The 22,184-nt window shown below is 45.0% G+C and overlaps 1 protein-coding gene across 4 annotated transcripts; it reads right to left on the bottom strand.

The window, feature by feature from the left end:
• Nucleotides 1–34: 34 nt before the first annotated feature.
• LOC144513721 (TSC22 domain family protein 4-like) lies at nucleotides 35–21,827 on the bottom strand. 4 transcript variants are annotated; one of them, XM_078244893.1, is made up of 7 exons: nucleotides 21,493–21,827; nucleotides 17,923–18,005; nucleotides 17,107–17,551; nucleotides 16,592–16,807; nucleotides 12,834–12,967; nucleotides 4,006–4,054; nucleotides 35–739 (listed from the first exon to the last, which is right to left on the bottom strand). In XM_078244893.1, the coding sequence occupies exons 3-7, from the start codon at nucleotides 17,476–17,478 to the stop codon at nucleotides 563–565; spliced, it is 948 nt and encodes a 315-aa protein (XP_078101019.1). In that variant the 5' UTR covers nucleotides 17,479–17,551; nucleotides 17,923–18,005; nucleotides 21,493–21,827; the 3' UTR covers nucleotides 35–562. The 4 variants fall into 4 exon arrangements, with proteins under 4 accessions (XP_078101019.1, XP_078101018.1, XP_078101021.1 ...); XM_078244892.1 differs by having other exon boundaries at nucleotides 4,006–4,057; XM_078244895.1 differs by lacking the exons at nucleotides 12,834–12,967; nucleotides 16,592–16,807; nucleotides 17,107–17,551; nucleotides 17,923–18,005; nucleotides 21,493–21,827 and adding an exon at nucleotides 4,307–8,922.
• Between the last annotated feature and the right edge of the window lie 357 nt (nucleotides 21,828–22,184).

Genomic DNA, 22,184 nt, shown 5'->3' on the forward strand with positions numbered 1-22,184 from the left:
ATCGTGTGTGTGTGTGTGTGTGTCTGTGTGTGTGTGTGTGTGTGTGTGTGTGTGTGTGTGTGTGTGTGTGTGTGTGTGTGTGTGTGTGTGTGTGTGTGTGTGTGTGTGTGTGTGTGTGTCTGTGTGTGTCTGTGTGTGTGTGTGTAATAAACTCTGCTTGCATGTTCTGTAGTTAGACATTATTAATTTATTAGAAACTACTCTCTATCATCATCATCATCATCATCATCATCATCTTTATGTAGAACTTCTCCACTGACACAAACAGTCTGTTGCCATGGTTTTCAGAGTCCTCGTTAGTCTGATCATCAGCTGTTAAACTTGTTCGCTCTCAGGTGAGAGGGGTGTGAGTCTGTGTGTTACGTGTTGTGTGTGTTACGTGTTGTGTAGAAGGTGTAGTTTGTGTGTAATGTGTTGTGTATATTGTGTGTTATGTGCTGTGTAGATTGTGTGTGTTAGGTGTTGTGCAGATTGTGTAGATTGTGTAGTTTGTGTCTGTTATGTGTGGTGTAGATTGTGTGTTATGTGTTGTGTGTGTTATGTGTTGTGTAGATTGTGTGTGTTATGTGTTGTGTAGATTGTGTAGCTTGTGTAGATTGTGTGTGTTGTGGGTAAGAGTTCTCAGGATGTGGTTTTCTCTCTGCAGCTGCTGGTTCTTCTCCTGCAGATCTCTGATTTGTTCCCTGAGAAGCTCCACCTCCTCTCGGACCGCCAGCATGAGGTGACTCTTCACCAGGTCCTGCAAACAGCAGTCAGACAGCAGTCAAACAGCAGTCAGTTAAACAGCAGTCAGTCAAACAGCAGTCAGTCAGACAACAGTCAAACAGCAGTCAGTCAGACAACAGTCAAACAGCAGTCAGACAGCAGTCAAACAGCAGTCAGTCAAACAGCAGTCAGTCAAACAGCAGTCAGTCAAACAGCAGTCAGTCAGACAACAGTCAAACAGCAGTCAGTTAAACAGCAGTCAGTCAAACAGCAGTCAGTCAAACAGCAGTCAGTCAGACAACAGTCAAACAGCAGTCAGTTAAACAGCAGTCAGTCAAACAGCAGTCAGTCAGACAACAGTCAAACAGCAGTCAGTTAAACAGCAGTCAGTCAAACAGCAGTCAGTCAGACATCAGTCAAACAGCAGTCAGTAAACAGCAGTCAGACAGCAGTCAAACAGCAGTCAGTCAGACAACAGTCAAACAGCAGTCAGTTAAACAGCAGTCAGTCAGACAGCAGTCAAACAGCAGTCAGTCAGACAACAGTCAAACAGCAGTCAGTTAAACATCAGTCAGCAGTCAGACAGCAGTCAAACAGCAGTCAGACAGCAGTCAAACAGCAGTCAGTCAGACAGCAGTCAAACAGCAGTCAGTTAAACAGCAGTCAGTCAAACAGCAGTCAGTCAAACATCAGTCAGTCAGACAACAGTCAAACAGCAGTCAGTTAAACAGCAGTCAGTCAGACAGCAGTCAAACAGCAGTCAGTCAGACAACAGTCAAACAGCAGTCAGTTAAACAGCAGTCAGTCAGACAGCAGTCAAACAGCAGTCAGTTAAACAGCAGTCAGTCAGACAGCAGTCAAACAGCAGTCAGTTAAACAGCAGTCAGTCAAACAGCAGTCAGTTAAACAGCAGTCAGTCAGACAGCAGTCAAACAGCAGTCAGTTAAACAGCAGTCAGTCAAACAGCAGTCAGTCAAACAGCAGTCAGTCAGACAGTCAGTCAAACAGCAGTCAGTCAGACAACAGTCAAACAGCAGTCAGTTAAACAGCAGTCAGTCAAACAGCAGTCAGTCAGACAACAGTCAAACAGCAGTCAGTTAAACAGCAGTCAGTCAAACATCAGTCAGTCAGACAACAGTCAAACAGCAGTCAGACAGCAGTCAAACAGCAGTCAGTCAAACATCAGTCAGTCAGACAGCAGTCAGTCAGACAGCAGTCAAACAGCAGTCAGTCAAACATCAGTTAGTCAGACAGCAGTCAAACAGCAGTCAGTTAAACAGCAGTCAGTCAGACAGCAGTCAAACAGCAGTCAGTTAAACAGCAGTCAGTCAAACAGCAGTCAGTCAAACAGCAGTCAAACAGCAGTCAGTCAAACATCAGTCAGTCAGACAGCAGTCAAACAGCAGTCAGTCAAACATCAGTCAGTCAAACAGCAGTCAGTCAAACAGCAGTCAGTCAGACAACAGTCAAACAGCAGTCAGTTAAACAGCAGTCAGTCAAACAGCAGTCAGTCAAACAGCAGTCAGTCAAACAGCAGTCAGTCAGACAGCAGTCAAACAGCAGTCAGTCAAACATCAGTCAGTCAGACAGCAGTCAAACAGCAGTCAGTCAAACAGCAGTCAGTCAAACATCAGTCAAACAGCAGTCAGTCAAACAGCAGTCAGTCAGACAGCAGTCAAACAGCAGTCAGTCAAACATCAGTCAAACAGCAGTCAGTCAAACAGCAGTCAGTCAGACAGCAGTCAAACAGCAGTCAGTTAAACAGCAGTCAGTCAAACAGCAGTCAGTCAAACATCAGTCAGTCAGACAGCAGTCAAACAGCAGTCAGTCAAACATCAGTCAAACAGCAGTCAGTCAAACAGCAGTCAGTCAGTCAGACATCAGTCAGTCAGACATCAGTCAAACAGCAGTCAGTCAGACAGCAGTCAGTCAGACAGCAGTCAAACAGCAGTCAAACAGCAGTCAGTCAGTCAGACATCAGTCAGTCAGACATCAGTCAAACAGCAGTCAGTCAAACAGCAGTCAGTCAAACATCAGTCAGTCAGACAGCAGTCAAACAGCAGTCAGTCAAACAACAGTCAGTCAGTCAAACATCAGTCAAACAGCAGTCAGTCAAACATCAGTCAGTCAGACAGCAGTCAAACAGCAGTCAGTTAAACAGCAGTCAGTCAAACAGCAGTCAGTCAAACATCAGTCAAACAGCAGTCAGTCAAACATCAGTCAGTCAGACAGCAGTCAAACAGCAGTCAGTTAAACAGCAGTCAGTCAAACAGCAGTCAGTCAAACAGCAGTCAGTCAGACAGCAGTCAACCAGCAGTCAGTCAAACATCAGTCAGTCAGACAGCAGTCAAACAGCAGTCAGTCAAACATCAGTCAAACAGCAGTCAGTCAAACAGCAGTCAGTCAAACATCAGTCAAACAGCAGTCAGTCAAACAGCAGTCAGTCAAACAGCAGTCAGTCAGTCAGACATCAGTCAGTCAGACATCAGTCAAACAGCAGTCAGTCAAACAGCAGTCAGTCAAACATCAGTCAGTCAGACAGCAGTCAAACAGCAGTCAGTCAAACATCAGTCAGTCAAACATCAGTCAAACAGCAGTCAGTCAAACATCAGTCAGTCAGACAGCAGTCAAACAGCAGTCAGTCAAACAGCAGTCAGTCAAACAGCAGTCAGTCAAACATCAGTCAGTCAAACATCAGTCAAACAGCAGTCAGTCAAACATCAGTCAGTCAGACAGCAGTCAAACAGCAGTCAGTCAAACAGCAGTCAGTCAGACATCAGTCAAACAGCAGTCAGTCAAACAGCAGTCAGTCAAACATCAGTCAAACAGCAGTCAGTCAGTCAGACATCAGTCAGTCAGACATCAGTCAAACAGCAGTCAGTCAAACAGCAGTCAGTCAAACATCAGTCAAACAGCAGTCAGTCAAACAGCAGTCAGTCAGACATCAGTCAAACAGCAGTCAGTCAAACAGCAGTCAAACAGCAGTCAGTCAAACAGCAGTCAGTCAGACATCAGTCAAACAGCAGTCAGTCAAACAGCAGTCAGTCAAACATCAGTCAAACAGCAGTCAGTCAAACATCAGTCAAACAGCAGTCAGTCAAACAGCAGTCAGTCAGACAGCAGTCAAACAGCAGTCAGTCAAACAGCAGTCAAACAGCAGTCAGTCAAACAGCAGTCAGTCAGTCAGACATCAGTCAGTCAGACATCAGTCAAACAGCAGTCAGTTAAACAGCAGTCAGACATCAGTCAGACAAATGTCAGTCAAACTTCAGTAAAACTTCAGTAAAAAATCAAACTCACCATGGCCTGTTCAATTTTGTTGTCGATGGCAATCAGACTGTTACTGGAACTACTGAAAGACACAGAGAGACAGACAGGTGAGATACAGAGAGACAGACAGACAAACAACAAGTGAGATACAGAGAGACAGACAGACAGACAGACAGACAGATCAAAGACAGACACTTCCCCAGCTTTCAGACATTGTAACTTCCTTTTCCTTCGGAGAAACTAAATCAATATGCCGATGACTCTGTGATGTTCAGAAGGAGGAGAATCAGAGCAGCAGAGCCCACCCCTTTCACCCTGTTGCCATGGTTACCTGTGGCAGAACAGTAGCAGTGACGTCATGGTGCCTTCGGAGCCACACCCCCCGGGCAGCAGGGTTGCAGGGAGCAGGGCTGGCATTGATTGGTCAGTGGTGCTAGGGGGCATGGCCAGCTGCGATTGGTCAGTGGTTGTGGAGGGCGTGACCAGCCGTGATTGGTCAGTGGTTCTGGAGGGTGGGACACGCCGCGATTGGTCAGTGGTGCAAGAGTGCGTGGCCGGCTGCGATTGGTCAGTGGTTCTGGAGGGTAGGACACGCCGCGATTGGTCAGTGGTGCTAGAGTGCGTGGCCGGCTGCGATTGGTCAGTGGTGCTAGGGGGCGTGGCCAGCCGTGATTGGTCAGTGGTTCTGGAGGGCGTGGCCGGCCGCGATTGGTCAGTGGTTCTGGAGGGCGGGCCAGGCCGTGAATGGTCAGTGGTTCTAGGGGGCGTGGCCGGCCGTGGCCGCTGACTCGTCTTCGGCCAGGACTGCCTGACACCCGACACGTGACCTCTGACATTTCTACGATCCCGCAGCACCACAGGGGTCCCCGCAGGTGTCTCTGGTTGCTTAGCAACGAGCTGCAAAGTCCTGAGGGGGAGGGGTGGGGTGGATGGGGGGCGCCGCTGCGGGCGGGGACACGGGGCGGGGTCAGAGATCGGAGATGCCGGCTGGTGCCCAGAAAACATTTTCTGCTGAGCTGACCAAGGTTTCTGCTCCTGAAGAAGACACCAGTCTGTCTGAAACCAGCCTGGATTTAAGATAAACAGGTTTTGTTCACCATGTCACTACCCATAATCCTAAGCTTGACAGCAACGTCTCTAATTGGTCCAACTCTCTGTTACCATGGAAATGTTTACCGTACCCACAACAGTAGCGCTCGCTGCTTCCACTGAAGTCTATGATAGTTACGGTACAGTCTGTAACTTAGACTATTTTTCAGTACTCAGAATGCTTTTTAAGTTAAGGTCGAACGTCTCTTGTTAAAGACTCCTGTCCCTCGTTAGAGACTGCCGTCGCTTGTTAAAGACTTCTGTCTCTCGTTAGAGACTCCTGTCCCTCGTTAGAGACTCCTGTCGAATCCTGTCCCTCATTTAAGACTCCTGTCCCTCGTTAGAGACTCCTGTCTCTCGTTAGAGACTCCTGTCGCTTGTTAGAGACTCCTGTCTCTCGTTAGAGACTGCCGTCGCTTGTTAAAGACTCCCGTCTCTCGTTAGAGACTCCTGTCCCTCGTTAGAGACTCCTGTCGAATCCTGTCCCTCATTTAAGACTCCTGTCCCTCGTTAGAGACTCCTGTCGCTCATTAAAGACTCCTGTCTCTCGTTAGAGACTCCTGTCGCTCGTTAAAGACTCCTGTCTCTCGTTAGAGACTCCTGTCCCTCGTTAGAGACTCCTGTCCTTTGTTAGAGACTCCTGTCCCTCGTTAAGGTCTAATGTCGCTCGTTAGAGACTCCTGTCCCTCGTTAAGGTCTACTGTCGCTCGATAAAACTCCTGTCCCTCCTTAGAGACTACGGTCTCTCGTTATAGACTATTGTCTCTTGTTAAGATCTAATGTCTCTCATTACAGACTCCTGTCCCTCCTTAGAGACTACTGTCTCTTGTTAAGGTCTAATGTCTCTCGTTAGAGACTCCTGTCCTTTGTTAAAGACTCCTGTCCCTCGTTACAGACTCCTGTCCCTCATTAGAGACTCCTGTCCCTCGTTAAGGTCTAATGTAGCTCATTAGAGACTCCTGTCCCTTGTTAGAGACTCCTGTCCCTCGTTAAGGTCTAATGTCGCTCGTTAGAGACTCCTGTCCCTCATTAGAGACTCCTGTCCCTTGGTAGATACTCCTGTCCCTCGTTAGAGACTCCTGTCCCTTGTTAGAGACTCCTGTCCCTCGTTAAGGTCTAATCTCTCTCGTTAGAGACTCCTGTCCCTCGTGACAGACTCCTGTCCCTCGTTAAGGTCTAATCTCTCTCGTTAGAGACTCCTGTCCCTCATTAGAGACTCCTGTCCCTCGGTAGAGACTCATGTCCCTCGTTAAAGACTCCTGTCCATCGTTAAAGACTCCAATCCCTCGTTAGAGACTCCTGTCCCTCGTTAAGGTCTAATGTAGCTCATTAGAGACTCCTGTCCCTCGTTAGAGACTCCTGTCCCTCGTTAAGGTCTAATGTCGCTCGTTAGAGACTCCTGTCCCTCATTAGAGACTCCTGTCCCTCGGCAGAGACTCCTGTCCCTCGTTAGAGACTCCTGTCCCTCGTTTAGGTCTAATCTCTCTCGTTAGAGACTCCTGTCCCTTGTTACAGACTCCTGTCCCTCGTTAGAGACTCCTGTCCCTCGTTAAGGTCTAATCTCTCTTGTTAGAGACTCCTGTCCCTCAATAAGGTCTAATGTCTCTTGTTAAAGACTCCAGTCTCCATTAAGTTCTTTCGTCCCTTGATGGCTGGTTCCTCTGTGAGCTCCCAGGTTCTTTAGGATCCCAGAGAGCCTCGTCCAATCAGCAGCAGCTGTCTCAGGACGTCCAGATGTTGACTTTAAACACTTTAAACTCTCTGAGTGAGAGACATCAGGTCTCTCCACCACACGTTCTCTCTGCTATCTGATTGGCTGCTGTCTCATTCCAGCCCCCGCCCACTCTGTGCTCTCTGACTGGCTGCTGTCTCATTCCAGCCCCCGCCCACTCTGTCACGGCCAATAGAAACTCTGCAGAGGAATTCTCCTCCGGCCCACTCAGAGGGGGGCGTAACACAAAGCTGCATTCATCCATTTACTCCTTCATCTTCTGAGAATTTAAACTCAGTAGTCTACAATGTAAACATAATACTACTACACACAGAAACAAACAATGTATGTTTCTGTAGTAGTATTATGTTGTCTGTGTAGTAGCATTATGTAAAGAGTCCTAGCCAATCAGAGGCGTAGTAGGGCGGGACATTCATATGGCCTAATTAAAGCATAAACCTGTTCCTACTATGACATGTTGACATGTTAGTAGTAGGAACAGCACAGGTGTATTCAAAACCATGTGTATGTATGTGTGTGTGTGTGTGTGTGTGTGTGTGTGTGTGTGTGTGTGTGTGTGTGTGTGTGTGCGTGCGTGCGTGCGTGCGTGTGTGTGCGTGCATGTGCTTACTGGGACACTTGATGGAACTGAGCCATCGTTAAGGTTATCAGGTTAAAGTCATCAGTTTCAGCTGTGCTTTTCCTACTATGACAAGTCAACATGTCTGCTGTGACAAAGGTCCATAGAGCAGTATGAGTTAGTCCAGAGCTGGGTTAAATAATGGATCCTCCAGTTAAAACTGATCTTTGTCTGAGTGATCTGATATCAACCAGGTACCATTACATGACTGAAGTTAGGCTCATCGGTTATAGTTTCACCGCTGTGAAATGGCGAGCAGTACGAGACTGTGACGGTTAAGTTTAGGCACTAAAATTTCTTGGTGGAGATTGGTAGGGTTGGGTTAGGGATCAAATACATGATTGTGGCCCCCAGAGGGCACTGTCTGATAGCAAACATCACTGAGAGGCTGACTGAGAGATAAGACACGTAGATGACAGTGGTTACTTTTCATAGGAACAGTTCATGAGGACAGCCTGTCTGCAGCCAATCACAGTCCAGTATGACAATATGAATCTCAAACTTTACAGATAAGGAGACATCTTTGTATTGTAAATGAATTATATTTACAGATTCAGAGAGATTCTGTTATTTACAAGCAGAGGGAGAAGATGTAACTAGAATATGTTTAATCTTAACCTTTTCTTGTGGTGGAAACTCTCAGATGTGAAGTATTCTCAGCAGAATGTTTTTATGAAAACAGTTTCAGTTTTCAGTAACAACAGTCAGACGTCCTGCTGACTCTGAATGAATAGGTCCTCTATTCTCCTAATCTCACACACACACACACACACACACACACACACACACACACACACACACACACACACACACACACACACACACACACACACACACACACACACACACACACACACACACACAGAGACACACACACACACACACACAGAGACACACACACAGAGACACACACACACACACACACACACACACACACAGAGACACACACACACACACACACACACACACACAGAGACACACACACAAAAGACACACACACAGAGACACACATACAGAGACACACACAGACACACACACACACACAGAGACACACATACAGACACACACAGACACAGACACACACACACACACACAGAGACACACACACAGAGACACACACACACACACACACATACAGACACACACATACAGACACACACATACAGACACACACACACACACACACACACAGAGACACACACACAGACACACACCATACACCACAGGTCTGTTTCCGCTGCTCTGAGGATCAGCTGACGTGTGTGTGTGTGTGTGTGTGTGTGTGTGTGTGTGTGTGTGTGTGTGTGTGTTATGTAGGTCAGCTGTTTAAGAAGCATTAACGCTGCTCTAACTCTGGTTTGGATTGTTGAGTCTCTGAATAATAGAGTCCTGTTAGGATCTGACTGTATCAATAAAGTTATCTGTTAGGATCTGACAGTATAAATAAAGTTATCTGTTAGGATCTGACAGTATAAATAAAGTTATGTTAGGATCTGACAGTATAAATAAAGTTATCTGTTAGGATCTGACTGTATAAATAAAGTTATCTGTTAGGATCTGACAGTATAAATAAAGTTATGTTAGGATCTGACAGTATAAATAAAGTGATCTGTTAGGATCTGACAGTATAAATAAAGTTATGTTAGGATCTGACAGTATAAATAAAGTTATGTTAGGATCTGACTGTATAAATAAAGTTATGTTAGGATCTGACAGTATAAATAAAGTTATCTGTTAGGATCTGACAGTATAAATAAAGTTATCTGTTAGATCTGACAGTATAAATAAAGTTATCTGTTAGGATCTGACTGTATAAATAAAGTTATCTGTTAGGATCTGACAGTATAAATAAAGTTATGTTAGGATCTGACAGTATAAATAAAGTGATCTGTTAGGATCTGACAGTATAAATAAAGTTATGTTAGGATCTGACAGTATAAATAAAGTTATGTTAGGATCTGACAGTATAAATAAAGTTATCTGTTAGGATCTGACTGTATAAATAAAGTTATCTGTTAGGATCTGACAGTATAAATAAAGTTATGTTAGGATCTGACAGTATAAATAAAGTGATCTGTTAGGATCTGACTGTATAAATAAAGTTATGTTAGGATCTGACAGTATAAATAAAGTTATCTGTTAGGATCTGACTGTATAAATAAAGTTATGTTAGGATCTGACTGTATAAATAAAGTTATCTGTTAGGATCTGACTGTATAAATAAAGTTATGTTAGGATCTGACTGTATAAATAAAGTTATCTGTTAGATCTGACTGTATAAATAAAGTTATCTGTTAGGATCTGACTGTATAAATAAAGTTATGTTAGGATCTGACAGTATAAATAAAGTTATGTTAGGATCTGACAGTATAAATAAAGTTATCTGTTAGGATCTGACAGTATAAATAAAGTTATCTGTTAGGATCTGACAGTATAAATAAAGTTATGTTAGGATCTGACAGTATAAATAAAGTGATGTTAGGATCTGACAGTATAAATAAAGTTATCTGTTAGGATCTGACAGTATAAATAAAGTTATGTTAGGATCTGACAGTATAAATAAAGTTATCTGTTAGGATCTGACAGTATAAATAAAGTTATGTTAGGATCTGACAGTATAAATAAAGTTATCTGTTAGGATCTGACAGTATAAATAAAGTTATGTTAGGATCTGACTGGCAGGTAAACCATCACTACCATCAATAATCCTGAGCAACGCGCGGCCGCTGATGCCCAAGATGGATGAACTACGAATCGACCAAAGGAACTGCTTTGAATTCCGGGAATCAAACCTTACTGTGTTTACCGAGACCTGGATTCACCATCGAGTCCCTGATCCTCTGCTCAATCTGGACGGGTACTCGCTAGACCTCAGAAACGTGTGGCAAGAGGAGCGGAGGAGGCTCGTGTATTTACGGGAGTGACAAATGGTGCAGACAGTACACATTAAGAGACAGGACATGCAGCCCGGATATAGAGCTGCTCTGGTATCCTGAGACCACACTGCCTCCAGAGGGAGTTTGGCAGTATTATCATAGCTGCTGTCTATGTCCCCCCCAGCACCAATGCACTAACGCCGCTACTTACATAGCAGAGTGTGCACATGAACAGCTGCAGCCCACACCCACAGCACCGATCTTCTTTTTAGGTGATTTTAACCATTGGAAGCCAGAGACTGTTTTACCAGGCTTTGAACAATACGTAAGACGCCACACCCAAAATAACAAGATCCTAGATAAATGCTAGGGAAATATTAAGAATGCTTATTCTGCAAAGCCAAAACCCCCTCTTTCTAACTCAGACCACAATACACCTAACTCCCTCTTATAAATCAGTTTTTAAGTCAAATAAAGCAGAACATTAGACTGTTAATGTGTGGACGGATGACTCCATTGAGACGCTGAAGGGGTGTACAGACTGGTCTATATTTCATACACTAGAGCTTGACGATGCTACTGAAACAATGACTGATTATTTAGAATTCTGCTTTGACAATGTGGTAGATAAGAAACATGTCATTGATTACCCTAACAATAAAACCTACATTACAAAAGAGATTAAAAACTGCATAAATTGGAAAAAGTAAGCCTTCAGAAACAAAGACAAGGCAGGGCTGTCAAGTTCAAACAGCTCCTCAGAAATACAAGAGAACAACATAGGCAAACCATGGAAAGCAGTATACAGACATCAAATACTAAGTAAACTGTGGGCTACTATGAAATCAATCACTAACATGAACCCTCCAAAAAAAACAGTTATCACCGTGGATGAACTAAAAAGGCAAATGAGCTGAATGACTTCCTCCTGAGGTTCGATGCCATCCTCTGCATTTCACATCTTACCTCTAAACACCTTGAGGACACTAAAGCCTATTCTAGAATATTATTTATTGATTTCAGTTCAACGTTTAAAGAAACTGAATGATATGCATGTTAACCCTGCCCTGACCAAATGGTTTCACTCTTTTTCAACTAACAGGACACAACAGGTGAAAGTCAATGGCACGCTGTCAGAGGTCAAACATAGCAACACGGGGGTCCCACAAGGTTCTGTGGTATCACCCATACTTTTCACATTGTATACCAATGACTGCAGGAAAGTACACCCAAATAACTATCTTATAAAATTTGACGATACAGCAATTTTGAGCCTTCTCCAGAAGGACATAAACCCTTCTGTGTACCACGATGAGATAGACACCCTTATCAACCATCTTATCTTTAATGTCACTAAAAAAATCAGAAAATCATCCAGGTAACATCTTATAAATACTTAGGTGTCCACATAGACAATCTTCTCTGCTGGGAAACACATTGACCACCTGTGGAATAGACTGCAGCAGAGATTAGACTTCCTAAAGCGACTGAGACGGTACAGAGTCAGCAGCCAGATCATGGACATGTTCTAATGGGCGATTCTGGAGATTATCATCAGATATGGAATCACAGCATGGTTTGGCAACTTAACAGTGCAGCTGAGAAGCAGGCTGGTCAGCACACACAGGACAGCTCTGAGGATAATAGGGAGGAGAGGGTACAAGCCCATACAGAGTCTGTACGAGCAAGCTGTCAGAAAACAAGCTGAAATAATCCCAGCAGACTCTCTACAGCCTCTCTGTCCTGAATATGAACTCCTACCATCAGGGAGAAGAGTCCGTGTGCCGAGATGTAAAACAAACGGACTAAAGTTATCGTTTATTCCAACTTCCGTCAAGCTGTTGAACTCCAACAGTAAAAAATAGTAAATCTAAGCCCAGCAGAGCAGGGGGGCAGTAAATACACCAGCACTGAGCACTTTAATAATTACAGTTCATTCTTAGGATGTTGTGTTGTCGGTGCTGTCATGTGTGTCCTTCTGTGTCTTAGGACGCTCTGCTGATCTCATTTTTCATGTTGATTTTATTTTATTGTGTTGTACTTGTATTTTATTTCATGTTGATTTTAGACTGTTTTTAGGTTACATGTTGTTAATGTTGTGAAGCAACAGATTGTAGCACTATGTCCAAGACAAATGTCCCCTCGGGGACAATAAAGTGTCTTCTATTCTATTCTATTCTAACACTACAGTATGTTGAATAAAGTATCCTGTGGGCCGGCGGTTCAATGCTGTCCTCATGTTAAAGTGTCTCCTGAGACAGACCAGACGGACTCACTGACTGCTTGTTTAGTTTCCTGTCTCTTTGTTCCGGATTCATCATGATTCGTCCAATCAGAGGCCAGCTGTGTCTCGTCCAACACAACGCCGTTTAGAAGGAACCAAGCAGGCTTTTAGGAACCGGAGATGTTTTTAGGGACTTCACACGAATCCCAGAATCTTTTGAGGACCTTTGTTTTTAGGAACCCATTTCTTCTGAAACACTAATCTTATATAATATAAGTAATATCATATTACACATGGACAGGTATGACGTGAGCCTACCTGTCGTCCCCCGGCAGGTTGAAGAAGGTTTGGTCCAGACTGAAGGCAGCTGGAGTGTGATCGGGGGTCAGAGTGGGATGGTACGGCCCGGCGGGGGGGGAGCTGGGCTGAGAGTGAGACAGCCTGAGGACAGACTGGAAGAGAGACAGACAGGTCTGCGGGTATGAGGACTATTAAAGCTCGTAACTTCTTCCAACAGAAACATATCTAATGCTGCGTTCAGGACATGTGGGAAAAACGAGTCCAAACAACAACTCAGAGACTCTGGACAGATTTAGATTCCGTCTCGCTGACTTGTTAGTAGAGCCCGACCGATATATCGGCCCGCCGATATTATCGGTCAATATTAGGCATTTTCCAAACTATCGGTATCGCCATTTATAACGGCCGATACATGAATATTTAAACCATGTAGTGAGTGTTGGCGTTGCAGAGGTTGTCCACCAGAGGGCGCTCTACACTCGTGTTTAGCCCTTTAAGTTTCAGATCTTAAGTTTGTATTTTTATACATTTTATTTATCAGAACCTAAATATATTTTGATGTTCCTCTATTGTCTATTATATATAACTTTATTTTTAAACTGCATTATCATATTATTTTAGTGAGGCCTCATAAATAACTCCAAATAACTAATGTTAAGGAAATCTGTTCATGTTTCTGGATTTGTTTTTTTAAATATATATCGGCCAATATATCAGGATATAGGAATTTTAAATCACCAAATATTTGTTATTTGTATATTCTTAACAATAAGAGTACTAACAGTGTGCTCCAGATGTACCTTTTCTTTTCATTCATTCAGCCAACTGTATTTACCTTTAAAACTACAGTTAGCTGAGGCTCGAGCCCTGAGGAACTTAACCACAGTTAGCTGGGCCCTGAGGAACTTAACCACAGTTAGCTGGGCCCTGAGGAACTTAACTACAGTTAGCTGGGCCCTGAGGAACTTAACCACAGTTAGCTGAGCCCTGAGGAACTTAACCACAGTTAGCTGGGCCCTGAGGAACTTAACCACAGTTAGCTGGGCCCTGAGGAACTTAACCACAGTTAGCTGGGCCCTGAGGAACTTAACTACAGTTAGCTGGGCCCTGAGGAACTTAACCACAGTTAGCTGAGCCCTGAGGAACTTAACCACAGTTAGCTGGGCCCTGAGGAACTTAACTACAGTTAGCTGAGCCCTGAGGAACTTAACTACAGTTAGCTGGGCCCTGAGGAACTTAACTACAGTTAGCTGGGCCCTGAGGAACTTAACCACAGTTAGCTGAGCCCTGAGGAACTTAACCACAGTTAGCTGGGCCCTGAGGAACTTAACCACAGTTAGCTGGGCCCTGAGGAACTTAACTACAGTTAGCTGAGCCCTGAGGAACTTAACTACAGTTAGCTGGGCCCTGAGGAACTTAACTACAGTTAGCTGAGCCCTGAGGAACTTAACTACAGTTAGCTGGGCCCTGAGGAACTTAACTACAGTTAGCTGGGCCCTGAGGAACTTAACTACAGTTAGCTGGGCCCTGAGGAACTTAACCACAGTTAGCTGGGCCCTGAGGAACTTAACCACAGTTAGCTGGGCCCTGAGGAACTTAACTACAGTTAGCTGGGCCCTGAGGAACTTAACTACAGTTAGCTGGGCCCTGAGGAACTTAACTACAGTTAGCTGAGCCCTGAGGAACTTAACCACAGTTAGCTGAGGCTCGAGCCCTGAGGAACTTAACCACAGTTAGCTGGGCCCTGAGGAACTTAACTACAGTTAGCTGAGCCCTGAGGAACTTAACCACAGTTAGCTGGGCCCTGAGGAACTTAACCACAGTTAGCTGGGCCCTGAGGAACTTAACCACAGTTAGCTGGGCCCTGAGGAACTTAACCACAGTTAGCTGGGCCCTGAGGAACTTAACTACAGTTAGCTGGGCCCTGAGGAACTTAACTACAGTTAGCTGGGCCCTGAGGAACTTAACCACAGTTAGCTGGGCCCTGAGGAACTTAACTACAGTTAGCTGGGCCCTGAGGAACTTAACTACAGTTAGCTGGGCCCTGAGGAACTTAACTACAGTTAGCTGGGCCCTGAGGAACTTAACTACAGTTAGCTGGGCCCTGAGGAACTTAACCACAGTTAGCTGGGCCCTGAGGAACTTAACTACAGTTAGCTGGGCCCTGAGGAACTTAACTACAGTTAGCTGGGCCCTGAGGAACTTAACTACAGTTAGCTGGGCCCTGAGGAACTTAACTACAGTTAGCTGGGCCCTGAGGAACTTAACCACAGTTAGCTGGGCCCTGAGGAACTACAACAGGGATCTCAGAAAGGTTCTTCTCAAAGCCCAGGAACCGTAAATGTCCAAATCCTGGGTGGAAAGTGTGTCAACAGAGAGATAGGAAGAGTTAGGACAGAATATCTCATTACTGAGGTGATGACTAACCTGTTGTAACCTGCAACAGGTAGATAATGAACCAGTTCAACAGGTAACCGCTGTTACATTCATGTACTGTCAGACACGTGGGAAAAACCAGTTCTAAAGTTGGAAGAACGTGTGAATGTCTGCTGAAGTCCAAACCACAGCTGAGAAAGATTTTTGTGCCGGCTTGCTACGCACGCACGCACTCACGCACGCACGCACGCACTCACACACTCACTCACACTCACACACTCACACACTCACACACTCACTCACACTCACACACTCACGCACGCACGCACTCACACACTCACTCACACTCACACACTCACACACTCACGCACGCACTCACACTCACACACTCACGCACGCACTCACACACTCACACACTCACACACTCACGCACTCACACACTCACACACTCACGCACTCACACGCACTCACACACTCACACACTCACGCACTCACACACACTCACGCACTCACACGCACTCACGCACTCACACGCACTCACACACTCACACACACTCACACACTCACACACTCACGCACGCACTCACACACTCACACACTCACACTCACACACTCACGCACGCACTCACACACTCACACACTCACACACTCACGCACGCACGCACTCACACACTCACACACTCACACACTCACACACTCACGCACTCACACACACTCACGCACACACGCACTCACTCACGCACTCACGCACTCACACACTCACACACTCACGCACTCACACACACTCACGCACTCACACACACTCACGCACACACGCACTCACTCACGCACTCACGCACACACACACTCTCACGCACACACACACTCACACACTCACACACACTCACGCACACACGCACTCACGCACGCACTCACACACTCTCACGCACGCACTCACACACTCACGCACTCACGCACTCACGCACTCACACACACTCACGCACACACACACTCTCACGCACGCACTCACACACTCACACACTCACACTCACACACTCACGCACGCACTCACACACTCACACACTCTTATAAAGCTCTTTTCTAGTCTTAACAACTACTTAAAGCTCTTTTCCATAGTACAGGAACCATTCACCATTCACACACATTCATACCCTGTGGCCCAGGCTGCCGTACAAGGTACCTCCTGATCATCAGATACACACTCACACACATTTACACTCCGATAGCACAGCATCACTCATGCATTCACACTTGTCAACATTTCAGCATTTCAGTTCTGTGAGAATCTCATATCCTGAAATCTCTCTGATCCATATGTAATCTAATCAGGAATGTAAAGAATGTAACTGATTCAGGACATAAGTGAAGCTGTGAAGTCATCCAATAGGAACGCGTCTTACCCGTCCTGCAGAGTCCACGTCCAGTCGTAGAGGTGGAGGGACGTTTCGTGGGCGTGGCGAGGGCGGGGGAGGGGCGGAGTCAAAACCAGGCGCTGCCAGGATACGGACGTTTGGCCCCGGGTGGGTCGGCGAGGGCGGCCCGCTCTGCAGAACAAGCCTGCCTCTGATTGGCTCCTGAGAGTGGACTCCGCCTCTGGTCATCTCCAGGGTGTAGGGCTGCTCCGTTACAGGAACCAAATCATAATCAGGACTATTTAACACGATGACTCTTTGGCTTTTGGAAAGATTATTATATTACATTACATATATACATGATATTATTACATAAACACAGTGAAAACACCTTCTACTGTGACATGTCTCTTCATAATTTTTTCCGTTTTTTTCATTCAGAACACGAGAACATTAGTTTACTTACAAAACATAATGTGCAAAATACTCGTTAATCTCGACTCTCAATTAGGAACCGTACTCATGATTGCGATTAAACTTTGATTAGTGTCACAAGTCTCTACCTGGGAGTAGGCTCCGCTCCTGTCTGCGTCCCAGCCAATCAGCTCCAGGGACTCCAGCGAGTGGGCGTGTCTCATGGAGTCCATGACGCGTCTGAACCCGTCCTGCGTCTCCATGAAGTCTGTGCAGGTCCAGCGGCCGCGCCGACTCGTCTCGCCGCGCCCGCTAGCCGCGCCCGCCGCCAGACGCACCACGCGGAACCTGGAGGCAGACCCCGCCCCCTGCCCCACGGCATCATGGGAGCCGTACTTCCTCTTCAGAGAGGGCGTGGTCGGCTGGGAGGAGCTTCCCTGAGACACGCTCGTAGCTGATTGGTTGAAGTCTGAAGTCACGCTGGTGATCTGGAAGCCACTCCTCTTTTTACCTCCGCTCATCCTCACACACAGACACACACACACAGACACAGACACACACACACACACAGACACACACACACACAGAGACTGACTGAAACACAAACAGAATAACTCGTTAATGAAGTTTTATATATATATATATATATATATATATATATATATATATATATATATATATATATATATGAATAAATCTGCAGACTTTCCCTAAAGTTTCGAGCTAAAGCTAGCGGTAATTAGCTTGGGTCCAAGTGAATCCAGTTGTAGTCTCTCTAGTTTGGGACTCTGAGGGCTCTCCAGTCTCTCTAGTTTGGGACTCTGAGGGCTCTCCAGTCTCTCTAGTTTGGGACCATTAGAGCTCTCTAGTCTCTCTAGTTTTGGACCATTAGAGCTCTCTAGTCTCTCTAGTTTGGGATATGACTTGATGAGATGACTTGATAAAATAATAAGAGAGCTTCTGACCTGAACCGAGTCCTCCCCGAGTCTGTTCACGTCCCCATGGTAACGCCGTTTCCCCCGGAGACTGTAGCTGGTCACTAACGGAGCTGCAAACAGACAGGTTGTTATTATTATTATTATTATTATTATTATTATTATTATAGACACACACTCACACACACTAGTGTTAATTTCGTCAGACGAGACTAAATATGTTCGTCAACGACCTTTTTTTCTATGACTAAGACGAGTCGATGACGAGACTGCGCCAATGTCCAAAAACGCTGACTAAGACCAAATTAACACGCGTTGTTGTTGACGCAAAAAGACGGGACTAAAATGTTTCGCATTAAATAAAAACTAAGATAAAATCTCTCTTCATTTTCATCTACAATCGTTTCTACTTCTTCATCATGAAATACAATATTCAGCTGTTACTAGGGTTGGGTACCGAGACCCGGTGCTAATACGCCACCGACCGGTGCATTAACGACCGTTATCTACCGGACCGAACAGAAACGCGGATTTCGGTGCCACTTAAATGCCTGAGCTTCTCTCTGATGCTCCTAAATAGACGTTAGAGTCAACCGAAACATCGCTGCACGGGACGCTAGTTAACACTACACTTGGCAGCAGGTAACGTTAGCCTACCATTAGCTAGTTAACACTACACTTGGCAGCAGGTAACGTTAGCCTACCATTAGCTAGTTAACACTACACTTGGCAGCAGGTAACGTTAGCCTACCATTAGCTAGTTAACACTACACTTGGCATCAGGTAACGTTAGCCTACCATTAGCTAGTTAACACTACACTTGGCAGCAGGTACCGTTAGCCTACCATTAGCTAGTTAACACTACACTTGGCAGCAGGTACCGTTAGCCTACCACTAGCTAGTTAACACTACACTTGGCAGCAGGTAACGTTAGCCTACCACTAGCTAGTTAACACTACACTTGGCGGCAGGTAGCGTTGGCCTACCATTAGCTAGTTAACACTACGCTCGGCGGCAGGTAGCGTTGGCCTACCATTAGCTAGTTAACACTACGCTTGGCGGCAGGTAGCGTTAGCCTACCATTAGCTAGTTAACACTACGCTTGGCGGCAGGTAGCGTTAGCCTACCTTTAGCTAGTTAACACTACACTTGGCGGCAGGTAGCGTTAGCCTACCATTAGCTAGTTAACACTACACTTGGCGGCAGGTAGCGTTAGCCTACCATTAGCTAGTTAACACTACGCTTGGCGGCAGGTAGCGTTAGCCTACCTTTAGCTAGTTAACACTACACTTAGCAGCAGGTAACGTTAGCCTACCATTAGCTAGTTAACACTACACTTGGCAGCAGGTAACGTTAGCCTACCATTAGCTAGTTAACACTACACTTGGCAGCAGGTAACGTTAGCCTACCATTAGCTAGTTAACACTACACTTGGCAGCAGGTAACGTTAGCCTACCATTAGCTAGTTAACACTACACTTGGCAGCAGGTAACGTTAGCCTACCATTAGCTAGCAGCTGGATTAAACACGGTTAAAATGCTGACAGCTAGACGGTGTAAAAGTGTGTCTGTATTTCACTGTGTAGGATTCCAACACCGAGACATACGACAGTCTGTAGCTGCCGTTGTCTGAAAAACAACAAGTTATTGTAAAATACTCTTTTCCCATCCAGTGGTTGTTTTTGTTGTTTAACAGAAATTTACTGGTGAAATAAGGAAGAGGCTTGATATTAATATAACTTTATATAATTTACTTTTATATAACTATTTGACTGAAATGGTTATCAGAAATAATCCCAGAAATAATTTATTTAAAAAAAGACTAAAATGTTTTGACTAAAACTAAAATGACAAGACTTTTAGTCGACTAAAACTTGACTACACACACACACACACACACACACACACACACACACACACACACACACACACACACAGACACACACACACATACGCACACAGACACACAGACACTCACACACACACACACACACTCACACACTCACACACACACACACACACACACACACACACACACACACACACACACACACACACACACACACACACACACACACACACACACACACACACACACACACACACACACACACACACACACACACACACTCACAGACTCACAGACTCTGTGTGAACTGGGACGAGCTCCAACAGTATGACCAAGTAGACGACTGCTGTAATAAGCTTATCTCCACTATTGGGAGTATTGTTGATTAATACATTAAAAAGAGAAAGAACTCCCAGAGAAAATTCCAGCTACCATGGATGAATGATAATATTAGAAAACGACCATGCCCTGAAATCTTTCATCAAGACTCAACGGGACATTGATTTAAACTATTTAAAGGTTTGTCAGAATGTCCAAATCAAATCATTACATCAAGCTCTATCAGAGGCCAAAGGGAACGGCAAAATAATCTGGAAGACACTAAACAGCCTACTACACACACACACACACACACACACACACACAGACACACACACACACACAGACACACAGACACACACACACACACACACACACACACACACACACACACACACACACACACACACACACACACACACACACACACACACACACACACACACACACACACACACACACACACAGACAGACACACACACACACACACACACACACACACACACACACACACACACACACACACACACACACACACACACACACACACACACACACACACACACACACACACACACACACACACACACACACACACACAGACACACACACACACACACACACAGACACACACACACACACACACACACACACAGACCTCAGTCTGTCTGCAGCGAAAAGGTATTCAAGTTACAACCTGTCTGTCTCTCTCTCTCTCTCAGTGTTAAAGGTAAACTGTCTCATCTCACAGCCTGTCTGTATGTCTGTCTGTCTATCTGCCTGCCTGTCTGTTTGTCTCCCAGCAGCGTTGGTCTCTAACTTTCTTCTGTGTTTCCTGTTTCCTCTGATTCTGTTGCTTCAGTCTGCAGCCTGTTGCACAACCTGGATTATTAACTGATTCTGTGTGTGTGTGTGTGTGTGTGTGTGTGTGTGTGTGTGTGTGTGTGTGTGTGTGTGTGTGTGTGTGTGTGTGTGTGTGTGTGTTTTTCTGGGTCAAAATTTCAAATTAAAACCTTAAAATCTTTTGTCACATATTGTGATGTTTGTTGACTTTTTTCTGCACTTGTTTTTGGACGCTTTTTTCCACTTTTTGAACCATTTGTTCAACATTTTTATCATTTTCTTTCTTCAAATACTATTAAATGAAATCGAAGACCCAAATCCTCCAGTAGTGAGGGATGACGATGGTGTAACTAGTGCAGAGAGCTGTAGGGAGCCGGAGAGGCTGTCCTCAGCCCTGGGTTCTGGACCTTTAAACGGGTTTTAACGGGTCTTTAACCCTTTCAGCGCTGGTTTTAGAGGGGGGGTTTAGGACCCGTTTGATTCGGTTCGCTCGTGTCTTTGTCCCTTTAAACACGGATTTAACTTGCTGTCTGTCTCGAGCTTCAAACTAAAATAAACTTCAATAAAGAATGGTTGTAAACAAACACTCACGTGCATGTGCTCGGCGGGAGCGCGCTCCAACCACGGTGCTCCGGATCAGCGGCCAGTGACGTCACCACCGAGCCCGGTGACACAATCGGTCCGTTATACCCGGAGAGAGCGACCCAAACAGCTGCACGCGGCGCATGCGCAGAGTTTACACAGAAAGAAGTTTGACACACAAGTCCTCCAACTTCTTCTTCTGTTTCTCTCTCCTGTTAAGGATCCGTGTCTTCTTCTTCTGCTGCTGCTGACACAAACTAACTCTTCTTCTCTGGCTCCATCTGCTCTTTGTCAACAACATGCAGCTGCGCGTGAACGAGCCGTGCGCGGCAGAGTGTCGGGCAAGGAGGCGCATGCGCAGTGAAGACAGAGGGAGGAGGAACAGAACAAACTCTGAATGTTTAATAAAGTCTTTTAATGGCTTTATTATGACATATACATATATATATATATAATCAGTATGTACTATATATATATATATATATATATATACTATATATATATATATATATATATATATATATATATATATATATATGTATATATCCCGTGGGAAGAGCCTTTAGAGGACGAAGGGCAATACAAAGGAGGGTCTGCAGTGTCTCTGTCCCTAATCAAGTGTGGTATGTATTGTTTTGTAAATTGGATTAACATTAGGCATTATATAGGCAATATATATATATATATATATATATATATAT

This window comes from Sander vitreus, unplaced genomic scaffold (genome assembly GCF_031162955.1).
Source record: "Sander vitreus isolate 19-12246 unplaced genomic scaffold, sanVit1 ctg325_0, whole genome shotgun sequence".
Lineage (NCBI taxonomy): Eukaryota > Metazoa > Chordata > Actinopteri > Perciformes > Percidae > Sander > Sander vitreus.

Excerpts from the sequence above, each read along its gene's own strand:
- LOC144513721 (XM_078244892.1), bottom strand. The coding sequence starts at position 17,478 with ATGAGCGGAGGTAAAAAGAGGAGTGGCTTCCAGATCACCAGCGTGACT. Across the intron at positions 12,968-16,591 it reads ACGTGGACTCTGCAGGACGG|TCTGTCCTCAGGCTGTCTCA; the intron begins GTAAGACGCGTT and ends TCTCTCTTCCAG. Across the intron at positions 4,058-12,833 it reads AACCTGCCGGGGGACGACAG|TAGTTCCAGTAACAGTCTGA; the intron begins GTAGGCTCACGT and ends TGTGTCTTTCAG.